This window comes from Pelophylax lessonae (assembly GCF_965119305.1).
Source record: "Pelophylax lessonae genome assembly, chromosome: 10".
In the NCBI taxonomy this organism is placed as follows: Eukaryota; Metazoa; Chordata; class Amphibia; order Anura; family Ranidae; genus Pelophylax; species Pelophylax lessonae.
The window spans coordinates 111,055,523-111,073,907 of record NC_138777.1 but is presented as its reverse complement, the minus strand read 5'-3'; the positions used below and the strand labels follow the sequence as shown (position 1 = coordinate 111,073,907).

The 18,385-nt window shown below is 46.4% G+C and overlaps 1 protein-coding gene across 1 annotated transcript in view; it reads right to left on the bottom strand.

Annotated features, from left to right (window-relative positions):
* Nucleotides 1-3,199: 3,199 nt before the first annotated feature.
* TIPRL (TOR signaling pathway regulator) overlaps nt 3,200-18,385 on the bottom strand; it is a 54,176-nt gene continuing 38,990 nt past the window's right edge. The window contains exon 2 of the mRNA XM_082269767.1: nt 3,200-4,071. Coding sequence (XP_082125893.1) covers nt 3,228-4,052 — 825 coding nt within the window. The 5' untranslated portion in view covers nt 4,053-4,071 and the 3' untranslated portion in view covers nt 3,200-3,227. The remainder of the gene's footprint in view (nt 4,072-18,385) is intronic.

Here is an 18,385-nt window from a genome sequence, read left to right as displayed (position 1 = left end):
TTCAGGTCTACAAAGAGGTTGAAGAGGTTAGGCTGGCTGTCTGGCGCAAAGTTCAGCCCCTTTCGTAACAGGTCTAGTTCAGTCTCCGAAAAAACCGAAGCAGACAGGTTATAGATCTTAATGGTTGACCTGCCAGCCATCACCTTCTTCCTCCCCTGGGCCTTCTTTCCTCCCCTCGTACCTCTCTTTCTCTTTCCCTTTGTTCCATCTTTCTCTGGGACTGTCTTAAAGGGAGCGAATTTTGATATTTCGCTGCTGTGGGCGTGAATCCCCCCACAGCTCCTCTCCCTAAAAAACTGGAATCTGGCTGCTGATCCCCAACTGGTAAGTGGCCAGACTGGCATACAGGACCGGGTCTATCACTGGTGTCTACCCAATTGACCTCCGAACCACCAAGGGGAGGCTCTGTGATCGTGCGATCAGAGACACCTCTATCTTCACAAGGGGCTGGGTCTGATGTATTCTCCATGGTGCTCCTTTGGGGGGCCTGTTTACTGGACCTGTCACTGCCAACTTCTCTAATATCATTAGGGTAGCCATATCCCCTATTATAGACATTATTATGCTGTTGGTAGTGGCGTTTGTTCTTTTTCTTTTTCCTCTGGGATCTATTGGGCCTAAAGTGCTTCACATTTTCACCTTCTCTGAGATCGTTAACAGGGGCCTTACTAGCAAATGAATCCCTTCTCCAGTTCAACTCTCTCCCCTCCTGATAGTCAAGTCTATCCCTCTCGAATTTTCCTGATTTGCGACTAATTAAGTCTGTTTCGAAATTGACAATCTGGTCATTTACCTTGCCATCCCAACTACTAAAGGATGGTAAATCTACGAAGGAGGCCAGTTCTTCTTGTGTGTTTTTCAGATCCTCACGGATATTATCCAGATTCCTCTTCCTTTGTGTCACAATAGATTCGAGGAGGATTTTATTGCACTCCCTCAACTTATTGAGCCAATTGGTTTGTAGGTCCTCATCTAACCAGAAGCAAGTCTTAGTAAGTCTGAGGCCTCTAGGAATCCTATTAACCTCAAGGTACTTTTCTAATAGTAAGATGTCCCACCACTGCGTCATTTCCTTCTCCAAGGAATGTTTGAGTTTATAAAACAAGGACACCATAGTGTCTTCTCTGTCCACAACCGCTGGAGCTTCTTTATTCACCGTACTAGGTGCATGCTGCTTTTCGTAGGAATCGATGCTACTACTGAAACCTCTAGCTAGGGATTGCCTCCTGAGTTCCCTTTCTTCCATAGAAAGGACCATCTTGTAGAGTCCTCCCCCAAAAGAAAAAGAAAAAAAAAAAAAAAGAAGTAGGTGCCCAAAATGTTAAAGAGGGGTAGGGGGGAGAAAAGCAGAACTTTGTCTTTTGGGTGAAGTTCTGCTTACAGCACCTAGGCACATATTTTATAGAGCAAGGACTTAATTCTAGTAAAAGGAAGGAAATGGCCAAGATCACATAGTACACAACCAGCAGGAACACTGCAGGATATAAGCTAGGTTATCAACTACACTATGAAGTTCAAAGAACTAGATTCTGTTCATCATTAGGTAATTTCACTACATTGAATGAATAAAGCAGCTTATGATTTTAGAACACCATTTGTAATGCAAACTCCTCTCTTACTATGAGGAATATAAAAATGTGGATATAAAAGCAAAAAATTAAAAATAAAAAAGGATTTCCCTATACCGCTTTTCTATAGTGCCACCACCTTGAATTCATTTGTTTGCTAGGTCTACAGGACCTGGCAGAACCCTGCGGCGTATCTGTACACCTCGGACCCCTGCCTGTAAACTGGCAAGCATTCTGCTCGGTTTCTGCACATGCACAAGATCCTGGGATGAGGGACATAGAAATCACAGGAAGCAGTGTGTGCAGGACCACACGCATGAGCAGAAACCCCAGAAAAAAATACCAGAGTGATCTATGGCATGCCTGTGCAGATGTTGGGTACATCCTTCTCACCTAAGCGAGAATGACTGCCCTGGCAGGGGGGTAGGAGAGCAACATAAAAAAAATAAAAAATGAATGGTCCACTTTAAGTATCACTTTAATTTTCTAAAAATATAATACAAATAAAACAGTTGAAGCACAGTTACATTTAAATGTTATATTTATAAAGGTATTGTTTCCATATTCCACTAGCAATCAAATTTACATAGCATGGCAAATGAAATCGCTAAAAAGTTTAATCTCATTCCAGTGGGTAGTAAACAAATTCAAGAACACAGAGGTACATTTTGGGTGGAGAATGTTTCCTAAATACAGTAAACCCCCGCTCCATCGCAGTTCAGTTTTTGTGGTCCCGGTATATTGCGTTTTTTTTGTAATGTTATTTTACTATATAAATCATTAAAATGAAATATTTTTGTGTTTTCCATAGCTCTTGCTATGTCTCTCAGTATCTTTTATGTGTTTAAATGAGTTTCTATTGTTTTAAAAGTGTGTTTAAAGACCTTAAAATGCTTTTACACGTACAGTGACAGTAAAAAAAAACATGCCTACAATGCATTTTAATAGGGTTTTTCTATTTCGCGGATTTTCACTTTTCGCGGCTGGGTCCGGAACGTAACCCCCGCAATGGAGGGGGGTTTACTGTATTAAACAGAAGAAGATTTCTGCCCTTATTCAATGAGAACCTTTATCTGTATACGGGAATATATATAAATGCCTGGCTAGTTTTGTATACAGCAAAGTGGAAAAGAAAAAAGGATAAATGTTTATATAAAAATTCAGGTGTGTGGACACTTGACTAATACTTGGTCACTAGTATGCAGGCATCTTTACCCATTATCACCAACTGATTCCCATAAACTGTGCACATTTACAGTATGTTAACTCTCCACAGATGGCCTAGAACAGTGGTTCTCAACTCCGATCCTCGGGACCCACTAACAGGCCAGGTTTGCAAGATAACAAATACATCCCAGGTGATATAATTTGTTGCTCAGTGATTGCAGTACTCTAGTCTGCATCTCCCCAAGGTAATACCTGAAATCTGGCTTGTTAGTGGGTCCTAAGGACTGGAGTTGAGAACCACTGGCCTAGAATGATACATATGTAGACCTACTAAGGCATTGTATTGCAAAAACACTTGCGAACAACTGGAATCTCTGTGGAACTGTGCTACAATTGTGCTTTGATGAAATGGAATCAATACTTCTTCCTATACACAATGATTTTTTTTTTTTTTTGGTGGTAACTTCAGATCAGATCTACTCTACAAGGCATTTATGGGGCTTGTGCATTTGTTGATTTTGGAGATTCACTTGTGTCTCCTTGCGGTATCAATGGGAATTCTAACTTTTCATACATTGCTTCCATCACAGGTAAATACTGAGAAATCTCATTGGGCTCTGTGAAAAGAGGAGGGGGCACATGACTAAGGCTGCTGATTTTGCTTTCCTTGGAAGTGTATTCTCTCAGCATGTACGTTTTGTCACTTTCATGATAAAGTCGTGTGTCATTCATTCGGATGAGGACACCATCTACTCTCAGGAAGAATCTAAGAAGGAGGAAAAAACCGGAAGGCATGACTCTGATTTTAACGCTCAAGCCAGATACTCCATGATCATGGAGCTCATCTTCAAACAACAAAACCTCCTCGAAAAACACGATTTGTTCTCTTGTCTTCAACTTTTCTGTGTTAATTCGTTCAGTAGTCGAGACAACATTGAATTTCAGGTCATTACCTAGTAATGTTCCTTTATAGTCAGTTGTGTAAGTCCAATCATAGGGCTTTACAATTTCTTTGCTATGCTCGTTGTCTGACCTGCTCTCTTGCCACTCTTCAGCACAAGCTACCTTTAGAGCGCCTTCCTTCTTATTGACGCTTTTAAGAGCATCTTTAGCATTAAATTCTATACCAAAGCCAGAGGAGTGTTGAATTCTTAGAACATTGTCTCCAAACATCATCTCAGGAAGACAGGGCATATGCATTTCTTCAGCCAGTTTTTCCACATCAGCTGACTTCATAATATGAGTCTTGATAGCAGTGAGCTTCCATGGTCCAAAGTTGAAGTCTTGATTACTGCTTTTAAAGCCGTGAATCATCATAGCTAGTACTAATGAAATCCTGAAAACAGAACAAAAATATTAGGTGAGTAGACTACATTATCATAATTTATATTTAACCATATCCTGCCGGGCTTATTGCAGAATGATGGCCGAGTTATCATGACTAGAAGCAAAAAACAAAACAAAAACAATTTCTTATTTTTTGCAAGTTATCCTGACTGAGCGTCATATGACATCCAGCAGGATGCACCACGGCGTTCAGGGATAACATGTGTCCCTTGGACACAGCCCATCCCCGTTCAGGGTAAATATCCAATAAAATTGTCTGTTTACCACATGATGGGCTGTGTCCAATCACAGCCTGTCACAACTGTAAACAGAAGAGCCAATACTACAAGATCCCGGATTCTTCTCCTCACACCGATCGTGTTAGGAGGATAGCAGGGATCTGTGAGTGATTTTTATTTAATGTTACTTGTACACATTACTGTGCAGCATCACCCCCCTTACCCCCCCACCAATACACTGAAACCAATTACCAGGGATCTGTCACACAGCCCATATGGATCGGATAACACAAGTCATCGGTACTGCAATCAGTGACCTGTCAAAGGCCATCAGTATCAGCCATGTCCAAAAGATTTTTTTTACACCTAAAAAGGAGGCATATACAATTCTTACTATGTCAGATGATGAAAGCAGCAGGGAGCTCCCATCATCCAAATCTAGTTCGGAATTCTAATCAGTAGAAAATAGTAAATTGGGGACCAAATCAGAGGAGGAAACAGTCCTTCCTAAAAGAATCAGGAGAACGACAAGATCAGAAGACCTGCCTACCACCAGCAGCGCCATACACCCCAACGGCACCAGCACAAACCAAGCTAAAACACAGGAAGAGGAGCCCAGTACAAACACTGGAATAACACACCAAACCCAAAGAAACCGGGCCCAAATCTACCGACCCGATGTCCTGGAAAACCCCTTATGGCTGCCTGCTAGCTTAGGGTCAGCTACAATTCCAAATTCACCACACAGCCAGGTGTGCAGCCCAAGACTACCAATTTTTCTCAATTCGATTATTTTTGTTTTTTCCCCACAAGATTTGCTGCATTATATCGAGGACCAAACCAATTTCTTGCAGAGTAACGTATTGCTTCCAAATGCAATTCTTCTATCGCCAGTATGTTTCATTGGCAACATCTCACACTAGAGGGTGGATAAAAATAGATAAAAAGATAAAAAAAAAATTGAATTTTTGTAAGAACTTAGCGTAAAATTCTTTTCTCCGAGTTCTGTGACAGTCGCCGCCCACTCATACAATCTGCACCTCTGGGTATTGGTCTTAGCCACAGGAGTAAGCTAGGCAGAAGATTTTGTTAGAAAACATTCACAAAACCTTTGTATAGACACACCTACAGGGGGCCGTCCCTCTGGTCCAATACACCCATCTAGCTGCATTCCCAATTCAGTTTGGTAGCAAGCAGTATAGAGATCCATGAACCCCAAAAGAGGGGTGGGGGGCGGCGACTGTCAGAGGACTCAGAGAAAATTTTACAGTAAGTTCTTACAAATATTCTATTTTCTCTTACGTCCTATGACAGTCGCCGCCCACTCATACAATCTGCACCTCTGGGATGTCCTAAAGCAGTGTAGATGTGAGGGGTGGGAAACTTAACTGTCAAAAAGGCAACGCAGCACCCAGGTCAGAGAAAAGAACCTCTTCTGAACCAGAAAGGTAAAACACTGGGTAACAGGAGCGAACAAACCCAGGAAAGCAAAATAAACAAGGGGAAAAAACCCCAACAGGAGGAGACAGGCTAAAACCACCATGTCTCCCCCTAAGGCACTGCCGCACTCAGAACTTTGCGGCCATAAGAGGCATCCGCTGATGCCAAGACATCAAGTTTGTAAAATTTTGTAAAGGTATGCACTGACGACCAGGTTGCCGATTTGCACACCTGAGTCACCGACGCCTGATGGCGGAAGGCCCAAGACGCACTAATAGCTCTGGTAGTGTGCGCTGTGACAGGGAAAGGTGAAACCTGATCCTTAATTGAATAGGCCTGCACAATCGTCTGCCTGATCCATTTTGAAATGGTTGCCGCAGACACAGCCATACCCTTCCGAGGTCCTTCAGGAAGGACAAAAAGAGAATCCAACTTTAAGGATTCAGTAGACGACAGGTAAACCCTGATTGCCCTTACCACATCCAAGGAATGCAAGGCAAACTCCTTAGGATGCTTAGGCTTCGCACACAGCGAAGGTAAGAATGTCCTCGTTGAGATGGAAATCCGAAACCACTTTCGAAAGAAAGGACTGATGTGGTCGCAAGACCACTTTGTCCCTATGAACAACCAGATAGGGGGAGCGGCAAGACAGGGCCCGCCAACTCCAACACTCTGCGAGCAGATGTGACTGCCACCAGAAAGGCAACTTTCCGTGACAGCACCGGCAGAGGAATCTCCCGGATGTTCTCAAAGGGAGGACGTTGCAAAACGGACAAAACCAAATTCAGGTCCCAAGGAGGCAAGGGTGCCCTCCTAGGGGGAGCCAGATGATGCACCCCTTGAATGAAAGTGCGGATAAAGAAATTTGACGCCAGAGGGCGTTAAAAAAGAATGGCCAGCGCAGATAACTGGCCCTTAAGAGTGGTCAGCGCCAGACGCTGCTCCACACCAGTTTGCAGGAAAGCCACCGAAAAGGAGCGGGGATGGAACCCCTGCGATTCACACCAGGCGAAATAAGCCTTCCAGGTACGACAATAAATCCTACCAGACGAGGCCTTCCTGGCCTTGAGCAAGGTAGGAATGACCGCCGACGAGAGACCTCCGTCTCTCAAGACCTGACTTTCAACAGCCACGCCGTCAAAGCCAACGACTGTAAAGCAGGATGGAAAATTGGCCCCTGAGACAGAAGATCGTCTCGTAGTGGGGGCCGCCATGGAGGCTCGACGACCAGTTGCATGATGTCCGCGTACCAAGACCAGCACAGCCAGTCTGGTGCCACTAGAATCACCAACCTCGGTTCCGAGACCAACCTGCGAAGGAATCTGGATAACAACTGAATCAGTGGAAATGCGTAAATCAGGTGATACCGGTGCCAGGGCACCACCAACGCGTCTGCCAGAGAGTCACGCATGCGAGCCACGAATCTTTCCACCTTGTTGTTGAGCCGAGACGTTAACAGATCCACATCCGGGGATCCCCACCGCACACACAGCATCTGAAACATCCTCCGGGTGTAGGGACCATTCCCCCTGGTCCAGGGTCTGACGACTCAGATAGTCCGCCTGCCAGTTCTCCACACTTGGAATGTTAACTGCCGAAATCGCCGGGACCTGCATCTCGGCCCAGGACAGAATCTCAGCCACTTCTTTGGCCGCCTGGGCACTCTTGGTGCCCCCTTGGTAATTGATGTAAGCCAACGCAGTGGCGTTAAACGTCTGCCCCCGCACTGGGCAGCCCCGCAGACGATCCGACCAACGGAGCAAACAGAGCCCGATTGCTTGCAGTTCCAAGACATTTATCGGCAGGGAGGATTCTCCCTCCGACAAGGTGCCCTGGGCAGAAAAATTGCCCAGAACCCCACCCCTGCCCGACAGGCTGGCGTCTGTGGTGACCACAGTCCATAGCAACGGTCGAAAGGACTTAAACAGGCAAAATATAATATATAATATAATATTTAATATACAGGTCGAAAGGACTTGCCTACCGTCAGAGCCGGAGACTGGAGCCACCACAGGAGATCCGATCTCACGTGGGGGCTCAAAGAAATCCTTCTTTCCAAAGAGTGAGGACATCTATCCCACCTGGCGAGAATCTCCGCTTGAACAGATCTCGTGTGAAACTGTGCAAATGGGATCACCTCGAAAGCCGACACCATCAAGCCCAGAGACCGCATGCAGGTCCGAAGCGAGGAGGACTCGTCGTCCCTGAGGGACCTGACCTCGTCCTGCAGGATCCGGAGTTTGTCCTCCGGAAGAAAGACCTTCGCCTGGGCGGTGTCTAGAATCATCCCCAGGTAAGGGAGACGAACAGAAGGGGACAAGGTCAACTTCTGAAAATTGATGGTCCACCCGAACTCCTAGAGCGTCTGAACCGTGATCGACAGATCGCGCAACAGAGTGGCACTGGGGCTCGACCTTAATAGGAGATCGTCCAGGTAACCGAGGATGGCAATCCCCTGCACCCGCAACAAGGCTAGAACAGGAGCCAAGACTTTGGTAAACACCCTTGGAGCGGAAGCGAAGCCAAAAGGCAACGTCACAAACTGATAGTGCTCCTCCGCTATTGCAAATCGGAGGTCCTCTGATGACCCTTGTATATAGGGATGTGTAGATACGCATCCTTGAGGTCGATGGAACGCATCCTTGAGGTCGATGGAAGCCAGGAAATCGCCACCACCGACCGGAGGGACTCCATTCGGAATTTCTGGACCCGCACAAAGCGGTTTAGAAACTTTAGTCCAGAATCGGACACACCTTGCCCTCTTTTCTGGGCACTGTGAACAAATTCGAGTAAAAACCCCGAAACCTGTCCCGGTTCCAACCACCCCTTGGGTGAGGAGATCCTGAACTGCCCGATGGAGATCTCGGAAACGATCTGGGGTCAACTGAAGATTTGAGGTTAACAAACTGTCTGCTGGGCGTGATCGAAACTCAATCTTGTACCCTGAATGAATGAGCTCTTGAACCCACTTGTCCTGACTTGCCCGCCCAAGGCTTCTTCTGGCCACCAGAGGCCTTGAAGGACTTACCTTTGTCTTGTGCCTTGAAGGCACGAAAGGACCCCTGGTTAGGTTTAAAGGAAGGGCCCCGCTTACCGCGGAAGGACTTGCCCCGGGACACCTGAGGCAGCAGGGTGCTCTTGCTCCCTGTGATCCCCTTCACCAGTTCATCCAGAGAGTCCTCAAAGAGACGATTCCCTGCATAAGGGATGTCAGACACCGTCTTCTTAGAAGACTGGTCGGCCGACCAGTTTTTTAACCAAACGATCCGACGAATCGTAACTGCGACTGCAGACAGTCATGCGACTAAAGGGGCCTCATCCAAGGCCGCGTCTCACAGGTATAAAACAGCCTGACCAATTTGATCCACCATCTCCAGAGTAGCAGGAGGGGCGGAGTCAGCAATTAGAGTGCGCTTAAGCGCCTTGGCCCACTCCACAACAGCCTGAGAGACCATTACGGACGCGTATACGGGTTTCAGTAAGGAACACGCTACCAGGTAGATGTGGTGGGTAAGAGCTTCCACCCGCCTATCCGCCGGGTCTTTAAACACCGGAGAATCCTCGGCGGGCATTAAAGTGGCTTTATTCAACCTGGACACAGTGTGGTCCACCTTAGGAGCCGCAGTCCAGCGAGAATCCATCGGATCCGCAAAGAGATAACGGTACTGAAATCTCTTGGGCACCACAAAATTATGTTTTTAATTGCGCCATAGAGCATTCACAGTATCGTGAAACTCTGCGGGACAGCGAAAAACCTGACCCGACTTCTGGGCTTTGCGGGTCCCAAAGGAAGACCGATTACCCGACAGGTGGGGCTCATCATCCAAATTTAAAGTGTCTTTCACAGAGCTAATAAGCGCAGACATTGCAGCGCATTCTCTTGCTGATCCGGAGGGGGAATCCTCCTCCACATCCGACTGAGAGGACTGAGACCCCTCAGGGGGTACGCTGTCCGTGGCAACCATATCTGTCTCTGAATCAGAAGACTGAGAGGGCATAGGCCCTTTCTTAGAAGCCCGGTCAGACATCAACAAATCCACTTTTGACACTAAAGTCGCAAGTGCAGCAGTAAGTGAGACTATAGCAGAGGATTCGGGAGTACCTGAACCCTCCACCAGATCTGGGGGGAATTTGCTATCCTGGGACTCCATAATAGCAATCTAAGATTTAAATGACACTGGCCCTTTAAATCAGCGATTTCCGCGGTTCCCACCGCAAATGCACTGCAATGAGGAACAAGTCCTGTGCTACAGGAAAACGCAGGGAAATGAATGCTAGCAGGAATGCAGGCCAGGAAACACCATAAAATCCCCCCAAAAAGCGTGCTATACTTGCCACACGCTGCCAGCTCGATCTGCATGTTGGAAGAAAGGAAGTGACCTCACGCCTCTAGAGGCAGAACACAGCCCTGAGCCACAAAAAAATGGTTGCCAATACAAGTCTATGGAGAAAGCTCCGGGAAAATGGCCGCTGACCACATAGACATAGTGCCCACAACAAAGATGGTGCCCGATTCGGCGCCAACAGTATTGCAGAAAATGGCTGCTGCCCTTACAATGAGGCCAAACAGCCTGCCCACACCTAAAATGGCGGCTGCGCAGTTTTTCTCCGATTGCGGCCCCCACACACCATGTCTGTACACCCAAATAGTTGCAGAAGTTGCGGAAGCACCCCAGGGACATCAGGGACCCCATAACCCCCCATACAGCGGTAGAACCGCCACAGCGCCCCTGCAGGGGCTGGGAAGGGACACACAGGGATCGCCCCGACAGACATGAGGGGGACATTACAGATCCATAACGAACTGCCATCCCCATAAATAGAGGGCCCACATACACACCCCAACAGACAATGCCATAGACAGAGGGATAGCATGGTACTCACCGGTCCAGCATAGACATAGTTAGCGCTCTGTGACAGAAAGCCTCCCACTATGGGTGGTGGTGCCGTCAGCCGAAAGAGACGCTAGCAACACGTGGCGTACCGCAGTTGGGACATCCCGGCGAAGTAGCCACTTCGCAGGCTCGTCCCTGAGGACAGGGACATGTTCGTTTGCGAGGCCTGGGCGTACACATAGCCTGCTAACGCTCGATGGCAGGCTGGGATTCCATAAGGCTCTAGGCAAACAGTGCGATTTCCAGCTCCGCAAACGCTGTAGTCTTCCGAAGTCCGACTAACTAAGCGCAGGAACAAATAAAAAGCTTTCATTGTAAAGAAAAAACACTCTTAGAGAAAAAAAATAAGAAGAAAAAAGGCTGAGACTTCAGCCCCAGCCAGGGAAAAGCCAGCCTACTCCTATGCTAGGCAGAGACAAACTGAATTGGGAATGCAGCTAGATGGGGGTATTGGACCAGAGGGACAGCCCCCTGTAGGTGTGTCTATACAAAGGTTTGGTGCTGTTTCACAGAATACGTGGTCTCATTGTAAAGCCTGAATGTGCCCACGAATATAATCAGTTCATGGGGGGGGGGGGGGGGGGGAGTATTTAAGCAATCAGATGCTACAACCATATTTATCAAAATGGAAGTCCTGTTTCTAGTATAAAAAAGTTGCATTTTATTTCTTCCATATGGCCATGTATACATCGTATATCTGCTATCAAAAGTCCACAGAAAGCCAATCAAGCACCTACTGCAAATATATTGAAGATATGGGCACTGCCCTGATTTACCAGCAAGGACCCGCCGCAGGAAGCATTTGCTCAGATTGTGTAAGTCAACTTAACGAGCAACATTTGGTCACTCTGGTCTGTTTACCGACGATGCCTTTGCCTGCACTTTTAAACCACGTTTCTGACATCCACGTGCATCAAGCTCAGCCTCTTAATCGACCTGAGTTTTTACCTGCCACTTAGGGCAATGATCTTTTGCCCTCCTACTTTAGTACACAGGGTTTTGCATATGTTAGAGGCTTCAGAACAGTGTTCTAAATAGAAAAAAAATGGGATTTTTGACTAAACATAAAATCCATTTCTTTGATATATTAATTGACTGACACAGCTCCTGATCTTGACCATTGGGTTATACTGCCTCCTACAGGAAAAAAAAAAAAAAACGACTACCCCTATGGGCAGTCCCAGGAGGTATACTCCCCCTCTCTGCTATAGGTACTCAGTTTTGTTACAAGCAGTGTCAGAAGTATTACAACTCCATAGAGGGGTGGGTGCTGTGTCCATCAATGAACATCAGAGAAATGGATTTTACGGTAAGTCAAAAATCCCGTTGCATCAAAAAATGGTGCAACGTTTCGGAATTGCACAGGACCCCTTCATCATCACATGCCTGACGAAGGGGTCCTGTGCGGCTCCGAAACGTTGCACCATTTTTTGATGTGATCGTATCTTGAATAAAGTTTTTTGGACTGCTTTTGCAAGATCCTTGGTGTGCTGGCGAATATGTATTTACTTCCTGCGTGATAAGACATGTGTGGCTGGTCTGAAAACAGTCGATGTTGGTCGGATATGCTTATCTACCTATATTGTATGCAAGTCTTTTTGCTTTTATTCGTCAAACTATGTATTTCGGTATTGCACTAGGCTGGTGTGCCCTCTCTGTTTTTTAGTGCTACAAAAACAAAAAAGGCAGCCTGCACACAGGAATGGTGCCAACGACCATCTGAAAGAACCTTTAGGGCCGGCCATCCCATGTGATTTGCACAGCACTGATGCCTGTGCGATGCAAATTCAGCTCTACAGATTGTATGGCTAAATCTGCATCGCATTCGGACCAAACTCTTGCAGGACCCTTTGTTTGGTCCGCACCAGAATCGGATTGCATGGCGCACCAGAATCGGATTTCATGGCTGTTCACACCCACACGATCCAAATCCTGTCCGAATTGACAGTTCGCACTGCGATATGCAAACTAATTTGGAGTGTCATTAACTTCGTATTGACACTCCCAGCAGTCCGCATATGTCAGTGTGAACTTCCTGTGAGTCAGGTACTGGGAGTCGCAGTGAATTTGCAGGATTCCCACATCGCAACAGTGTGAACTGGCCCTTATTGTTCTCTTTAGTTTCAAAAGCATAATGGGGAAAAAAAAAAAAAAAAAGCAGAAATATATCATTCCTCAAACAAGAAAAACACACATTTTACAAATACCTCTAGGCATCAGGAAAATATGAGCACCAGACAAAACAAAGACCACAAATAATAAACAAATATCCCACTGCTGCCAGGGAATAGAGAAAAAAAAAAAGGAAAAAAAAAAAAGCTAGGGGACGTCAAATAAAGTAATTTTTAGACCTATGATGTATCAGAAGAGACCCTGTCAACAAAAAAATGCATCCTATTGATGAATTAGGGATTTTACGGTAAGATACAAAATCCAGTTTTCTCTGAAGTTCATTGACAGACGCAGCTGCACATCTTCTTGACCATTGGGTTATGCTGCCCCCTACAGGAGAAGACACTAGGCAGGAAAAAGCTTTCATCATGCCTATGGGGCTGTCCCTGCAGGCATAACCCCACAGTTTCGTTGCAAGCAGTGTTTAACCACCCCATTCCACTCAAAAGTAGAGGGGCGGATGCTGCGTCTGTTAATGAACTTGAGAGAAAAAGGATTTTACAGTAATTTAAAAAATCCAGTTCTCTCTATCATTCGTTGACAGACGCAGCTTCAAATCCTCGACCATTGGGACGTCCCAAAGTAGTATTCACTAGAGGGATTGTAAAAAACAAATGCAAAGAAGATCCTAAGGCTAGCTGACCAGGTAACAAAATAGTTCTTTGCTTTGAGACAGCAGCCTGCAAAACCTTGCGGCCAAAAGGAGGCATCCGAAAATGCCAACACATCTACCTTGTAGAATTTTGTGAACGTGTGCACCGAAGACCAAGTTGCTGTCTTGCAAACATGCATCACTGATGCCTGATGGCAGCACAAGGTCTTCATTCAAATGGAAATCAGAAACCACCTTAGGAAGAAATTACTGATTAGGGCGGAGTACCACTTTTTCTCTGTGGACCACCAGATAAGGTGAACGGCAAGACCACGCCGTCAGCTCAGACACCTTACGGGCAGAAGTGATAGCCACCAAAAAGGCACTTATGAGATAATGTAAGCAGGGGAGTCTCCCTAATGTTCTCAAAAGGAGGTTTTGGAAGAACAGATAAATACCAAATTCAGATCCCACGGAGTTAAATTGCCTCGGAGGTGCCAAATGGCGCACCCCCTGAATAAAAAGGTGCAAATCAGGGCAAACGTAGCTAAAGGAAGTTGAAAAAAAAAAAAAAAAAATACAGCCAAAGCCGACACTTGACCTTTAATAGTGCCCAAAGCCAAACGCCGTTCAACCCCTTTTTGAAGGGTCAAAACCCTAGCTACCGAAAACAAGCAAGGATGCACTTTCAGCGATTCACACCATGAGATACATGATTTCCACGTACAATGACAGATTTTTTTGGAAGTAGACTTCCAGGCCTTCAAAAGTGTAGGAATCACAGTTTCAGAAATACCTCAATCTCTAAATACCTGACTTTCAACAGCCACGCCGTTAAAGCAAGCGACTGTAAAGCAGGACGGAAGATCGACAGCAGATCTTCCCTAAGGAGAAATCTCCAAGGAACATCTGCGACCAACCTTACTAGGTCTGCATACCAAGACGGGTGAGTCCAGTCTGGGGCACTAGAATGACCGAATGCCTTCCACCTCTATTCTGCGCAGAAGCTTCAGCAGGAGTTTAGGTGGAGGAAACGTATAGATCAGCTGATACCGTCCCCAAGTAGTCACCAGTGCATCTGTGGCGTTGGCCAGAAGATCCCTCGACCTGGCCACAAACCTCAGAACCTTCTTGTTGAGTCGAGAGGCAAACAGGTTGACATCAAGTGTCCCTTACCGGACACAAAGGAGACGGAACACCACCGGGTGTAGGGACCACTCCCCCTGATCCAAGACCTGACGACTCAGGGAATCCGCCTGCCAGTTCTCCACAACTGAGATGTGCACAGCAGAGAGCTGGGACAAACCTCTCCGCCCAGTCCAGAATCTCGGGCACCTTCCGGGCTGCCAAGACGTTCTTGGTGCCCCCTTGGTGATTGATGGTCATGGCATTGTCCGATTGAATCCGGACCGGCCAACCTTGCAGACGAGCCGCCCAATGACTCAGGCAAAGCTTTATTGTTCTGAGCTCCAAGATATTTATTGGCAGCTTGGACTCTTCCACCGTCCAGGATCCCTGGGCGCAGAGCTTCCTCAGCACTCCTTCCCAGCCTGACAGGCTGGTGTCCATGGCTACCACCATCAAATACAACGGAAAGAAGGACTTGGCCTGACAAGTGAATCAACCAGTGAAAAGCAGACTGTGTTGCGACTCAATCAAATGAAATTGTCCAAAAATTTTGGATCATTGTTCCATTTTAGAAGAATCTCATTTTGTAAAAGGTCTCGTGTGGAACTGAGCAAACAGAATCGCCTCGAAGGTTGATACCATCAGACCCAAGGACCGCATGCAAGTCCGCAAAGAGATTGTCAACAACAACCGTATCACCCCCTGCAATTTTTGCAATTTTTCCCGGGGGAAAAAAGACCCGCGCCAAAGTGGAGTCCAGAGTCAGGCCCAGATACTCCAATCTCATTGAAGGTATCAGGGCAGATTTTTTTAAATTGATGTTCCAACCAAACTTTTGCAGTTTGCGAACAGTGATCGTCAAGTCGCCCCCACAGGGCTGAGTGAGAGCTGAATGTTATAGGGGTATCCTGCGCTTCGGAGTAAGTTGTGTTTGTGAAATTAAAAATTGGCAAAGGTTAGCTGCTGCTGCCAATAAGGATGAATTCCTTTCAGAGTAAATGGTATATGGATATCAGCGCTGCTATATCGAAATGCTATACATATACAATTCAATAAATTAATAATATAACTATGCATGAATCAAAGTGACATGTGCATAAAATAAATAAAGTGCTTGGTGAAAGATCCTTCAAAATACCAATTTATGTGAATTCCAAAAATTAATAAAAAATTCTTCCGTGCATCAGACTAGTGGTGCTTGAAAGTCAGAGGAAAGTGGATCACTCTGTGCTCCCCTCTCGTGTCCACATGCACCAGAACAATGAGATCTTTACATCATCAAGTGCTATGCAAGCACTGTGGGTGATAGGAGTATCCTTTCCCTTTTCCCTGGATGTATATCATGTATCAATGGATAAACATTGGGGTACTTCCTTAATTATGAGACTCCTTGTGTGAGATGTTATGAAATTGAAGAAGAAGAGATCTTCATAGTGTAAACTGTTTTTTTTTTTTTTTATTTCAATAATAAGTATCAAACACTTACAGTTCAGTATCGGCAATACAGCATGTAAAAAACTTCCATGTATCGCACCACCTCGGCGTGCGTTCCAAATACCGAAAGGGGGCGTCAGACATTATTCCCCTGCTTGGCGTGTTTCGCCCCGCCCACTGAGTGAGAGTTTGCACTCAATAGGAGATCGTCCAGGTACCCCAGCACCAAAATCCTGTTGATGCAGCAATGCCAACACCAGAGTCAGTACCTTAGTACAAACCCTGGGGGCAGAGGCGAGACCAAAGGGCAACGCCACAAATTAATAAATGCTCCTCTCCTATAGCGAAGCAGAGAAAAATGCTGGTGTCCAGCGTAGATAGGGATGTGTAGATAAGCGTCCTTGATATCTTTGAAGGCCAAAAAGTCTCCCTGGTGCAGGGACGCCACCCATGCAAATGGACTCCATTTGAAACCTCTGTACCCACACAAAGCGGTTCAAAGCCTTGAGGTACAGGATTGGACGTACTTTGCCTTCCTTCCTGGGCACAGTAAACAGATTTGAATAAAACTCCTGGAGAGGGAACTGGCACAATCACCCTTTGCGACAGCAAATCTTGTACATCCGCTGAGATCCCTTAAACTGTCTGGAGACAGGTGCAGGTTGGACAGGAAGAACCTGTCCGACAGTCGAGACCAGAATTCGATCTTGTACCCTGATCGGATCAGTTTGTGAACCAATTTGTCCGGAAACAAGGAAGTCCATGGTTCCGGAAAGATGCAAAGTTGTCCCCCCACCCCAGAATCGGGTGAGGGCGCCCCTTCATGCAGACCAGGATTTGTCTGGCTTCGGTTTACCTGACGAAGTTTTCTTGAAACTCCCAGAAGACCGGAATGGCTTTCCTTTTTCATGCGATCCGGAGGTACGAAAAAGCCACCTATGAGCAGTAAAAGAAGGCCCCCTTTTAGTACGTGGTGCATTGCCCTTAGAGGATTGAGGGAGAGGAGTACTCTTCCCACCAGAAATGCCTTTAATCAACTTATCCAGGGAAGATCCAAACAACCTGTCCCCTGTCCTGTAAAGGGTAGGTCAGAAAGAGCCTTTTTAGAAGCCTGGTCCACAGACCAGCTCTTTAAGCACACCATGCGTCTAATCGTAATCCCCACCGCAGACACTCTGGCCACCAGGGGAGCCACATCCAGCAACGCATCACATACATACATACATACATACATACATATAGCAGGGCTTGAGCCATTTGATCCATGAGCTCAATCAGCCCCGAGGAGAGCGGTTCCGTTTCCAAGACAACTTTTAATAACTTCACCCTTTTAGTGACAGTCTGTGACACCAGGGTGGTCACAAACATTGGTTTTACTATGGAGTCTGCTAACACATGTAAATGGTGGGACAGAGACTCAATCCCTCTATTAAAAGGATCTATAAAAGCCAGGGATTCTTCCACAAGGACCACAGTAGACTTATTCAGTCTGGAAACTGGGTGATTCACCTTTGGTGGCACGGTACACCGAGTGGAAACCTTATCCGCAAATTGAGAACAGCGTTTAAAACGTTTTGGCACCACCAACATGTGCTTGATGCCCCCCCCCCACTGATCATTGACAATATTGTCAAAAAGTTCCGGGCAGGGAAACACTTTGCCCAATTTCTGGGATTTACGGGAGCCAAAAGACACATGCGTTCCTAACACTGTAGACTCATCTGCTGCGTTCCTAACACTGTAGACTCATCTGCCATTTTTAAAGTTTCACACACCGAAACTAAAAGTGCGCCCACCAATGCGATTTCCCGTGTCGCGGCGGACAGGCCATCTTCACCATCAGAATGCAACGACAGAGCAACCAGGGTGAGGTGTGTCTGCGGCAGCCATATCTGACTCAGAAACTGAAGATAAAGCAGAAGGAGGCGAAAGCAGAGGGCGTTTACGGCTAGCATTACTTTTCAACACCAAATCCACTTTAGATACCAGGCTTTTCAAGACTGCTGTAAAATGTGATATGGGCAGTGACCCAGAGGGTTCCGCAGCCGCACTGAGAGGGCTGTAGGTGAAATTTTATCCTGGGACTCCATTTACACTGGAGTAAAAACAATGCATGGTCGCTTTAAAAAAGTCGCAAAAATGCGAAACCCGCAAGAGACCCCCCAAAAAATATTACCAAACCGATCAGGAGGCTTCCAGAAATGATCTGTACAGCAGAATGAAAACATCTGACACAGAAGTGAAATTCACCTGGGTCATGTCTAGGGTATCCAGATCTGCTTGTGCTGTCCAGCATGTGGACTACAAGAAAATGGCTGCCCATGCATTACAATGAAGATTTTTTTAACATTAATGTAGAGCAAGTCTACAGCAAAATGGCAGCCTCCCACGGCGTGGCATGCGGTCTCCTGGACCCCCGGAGAG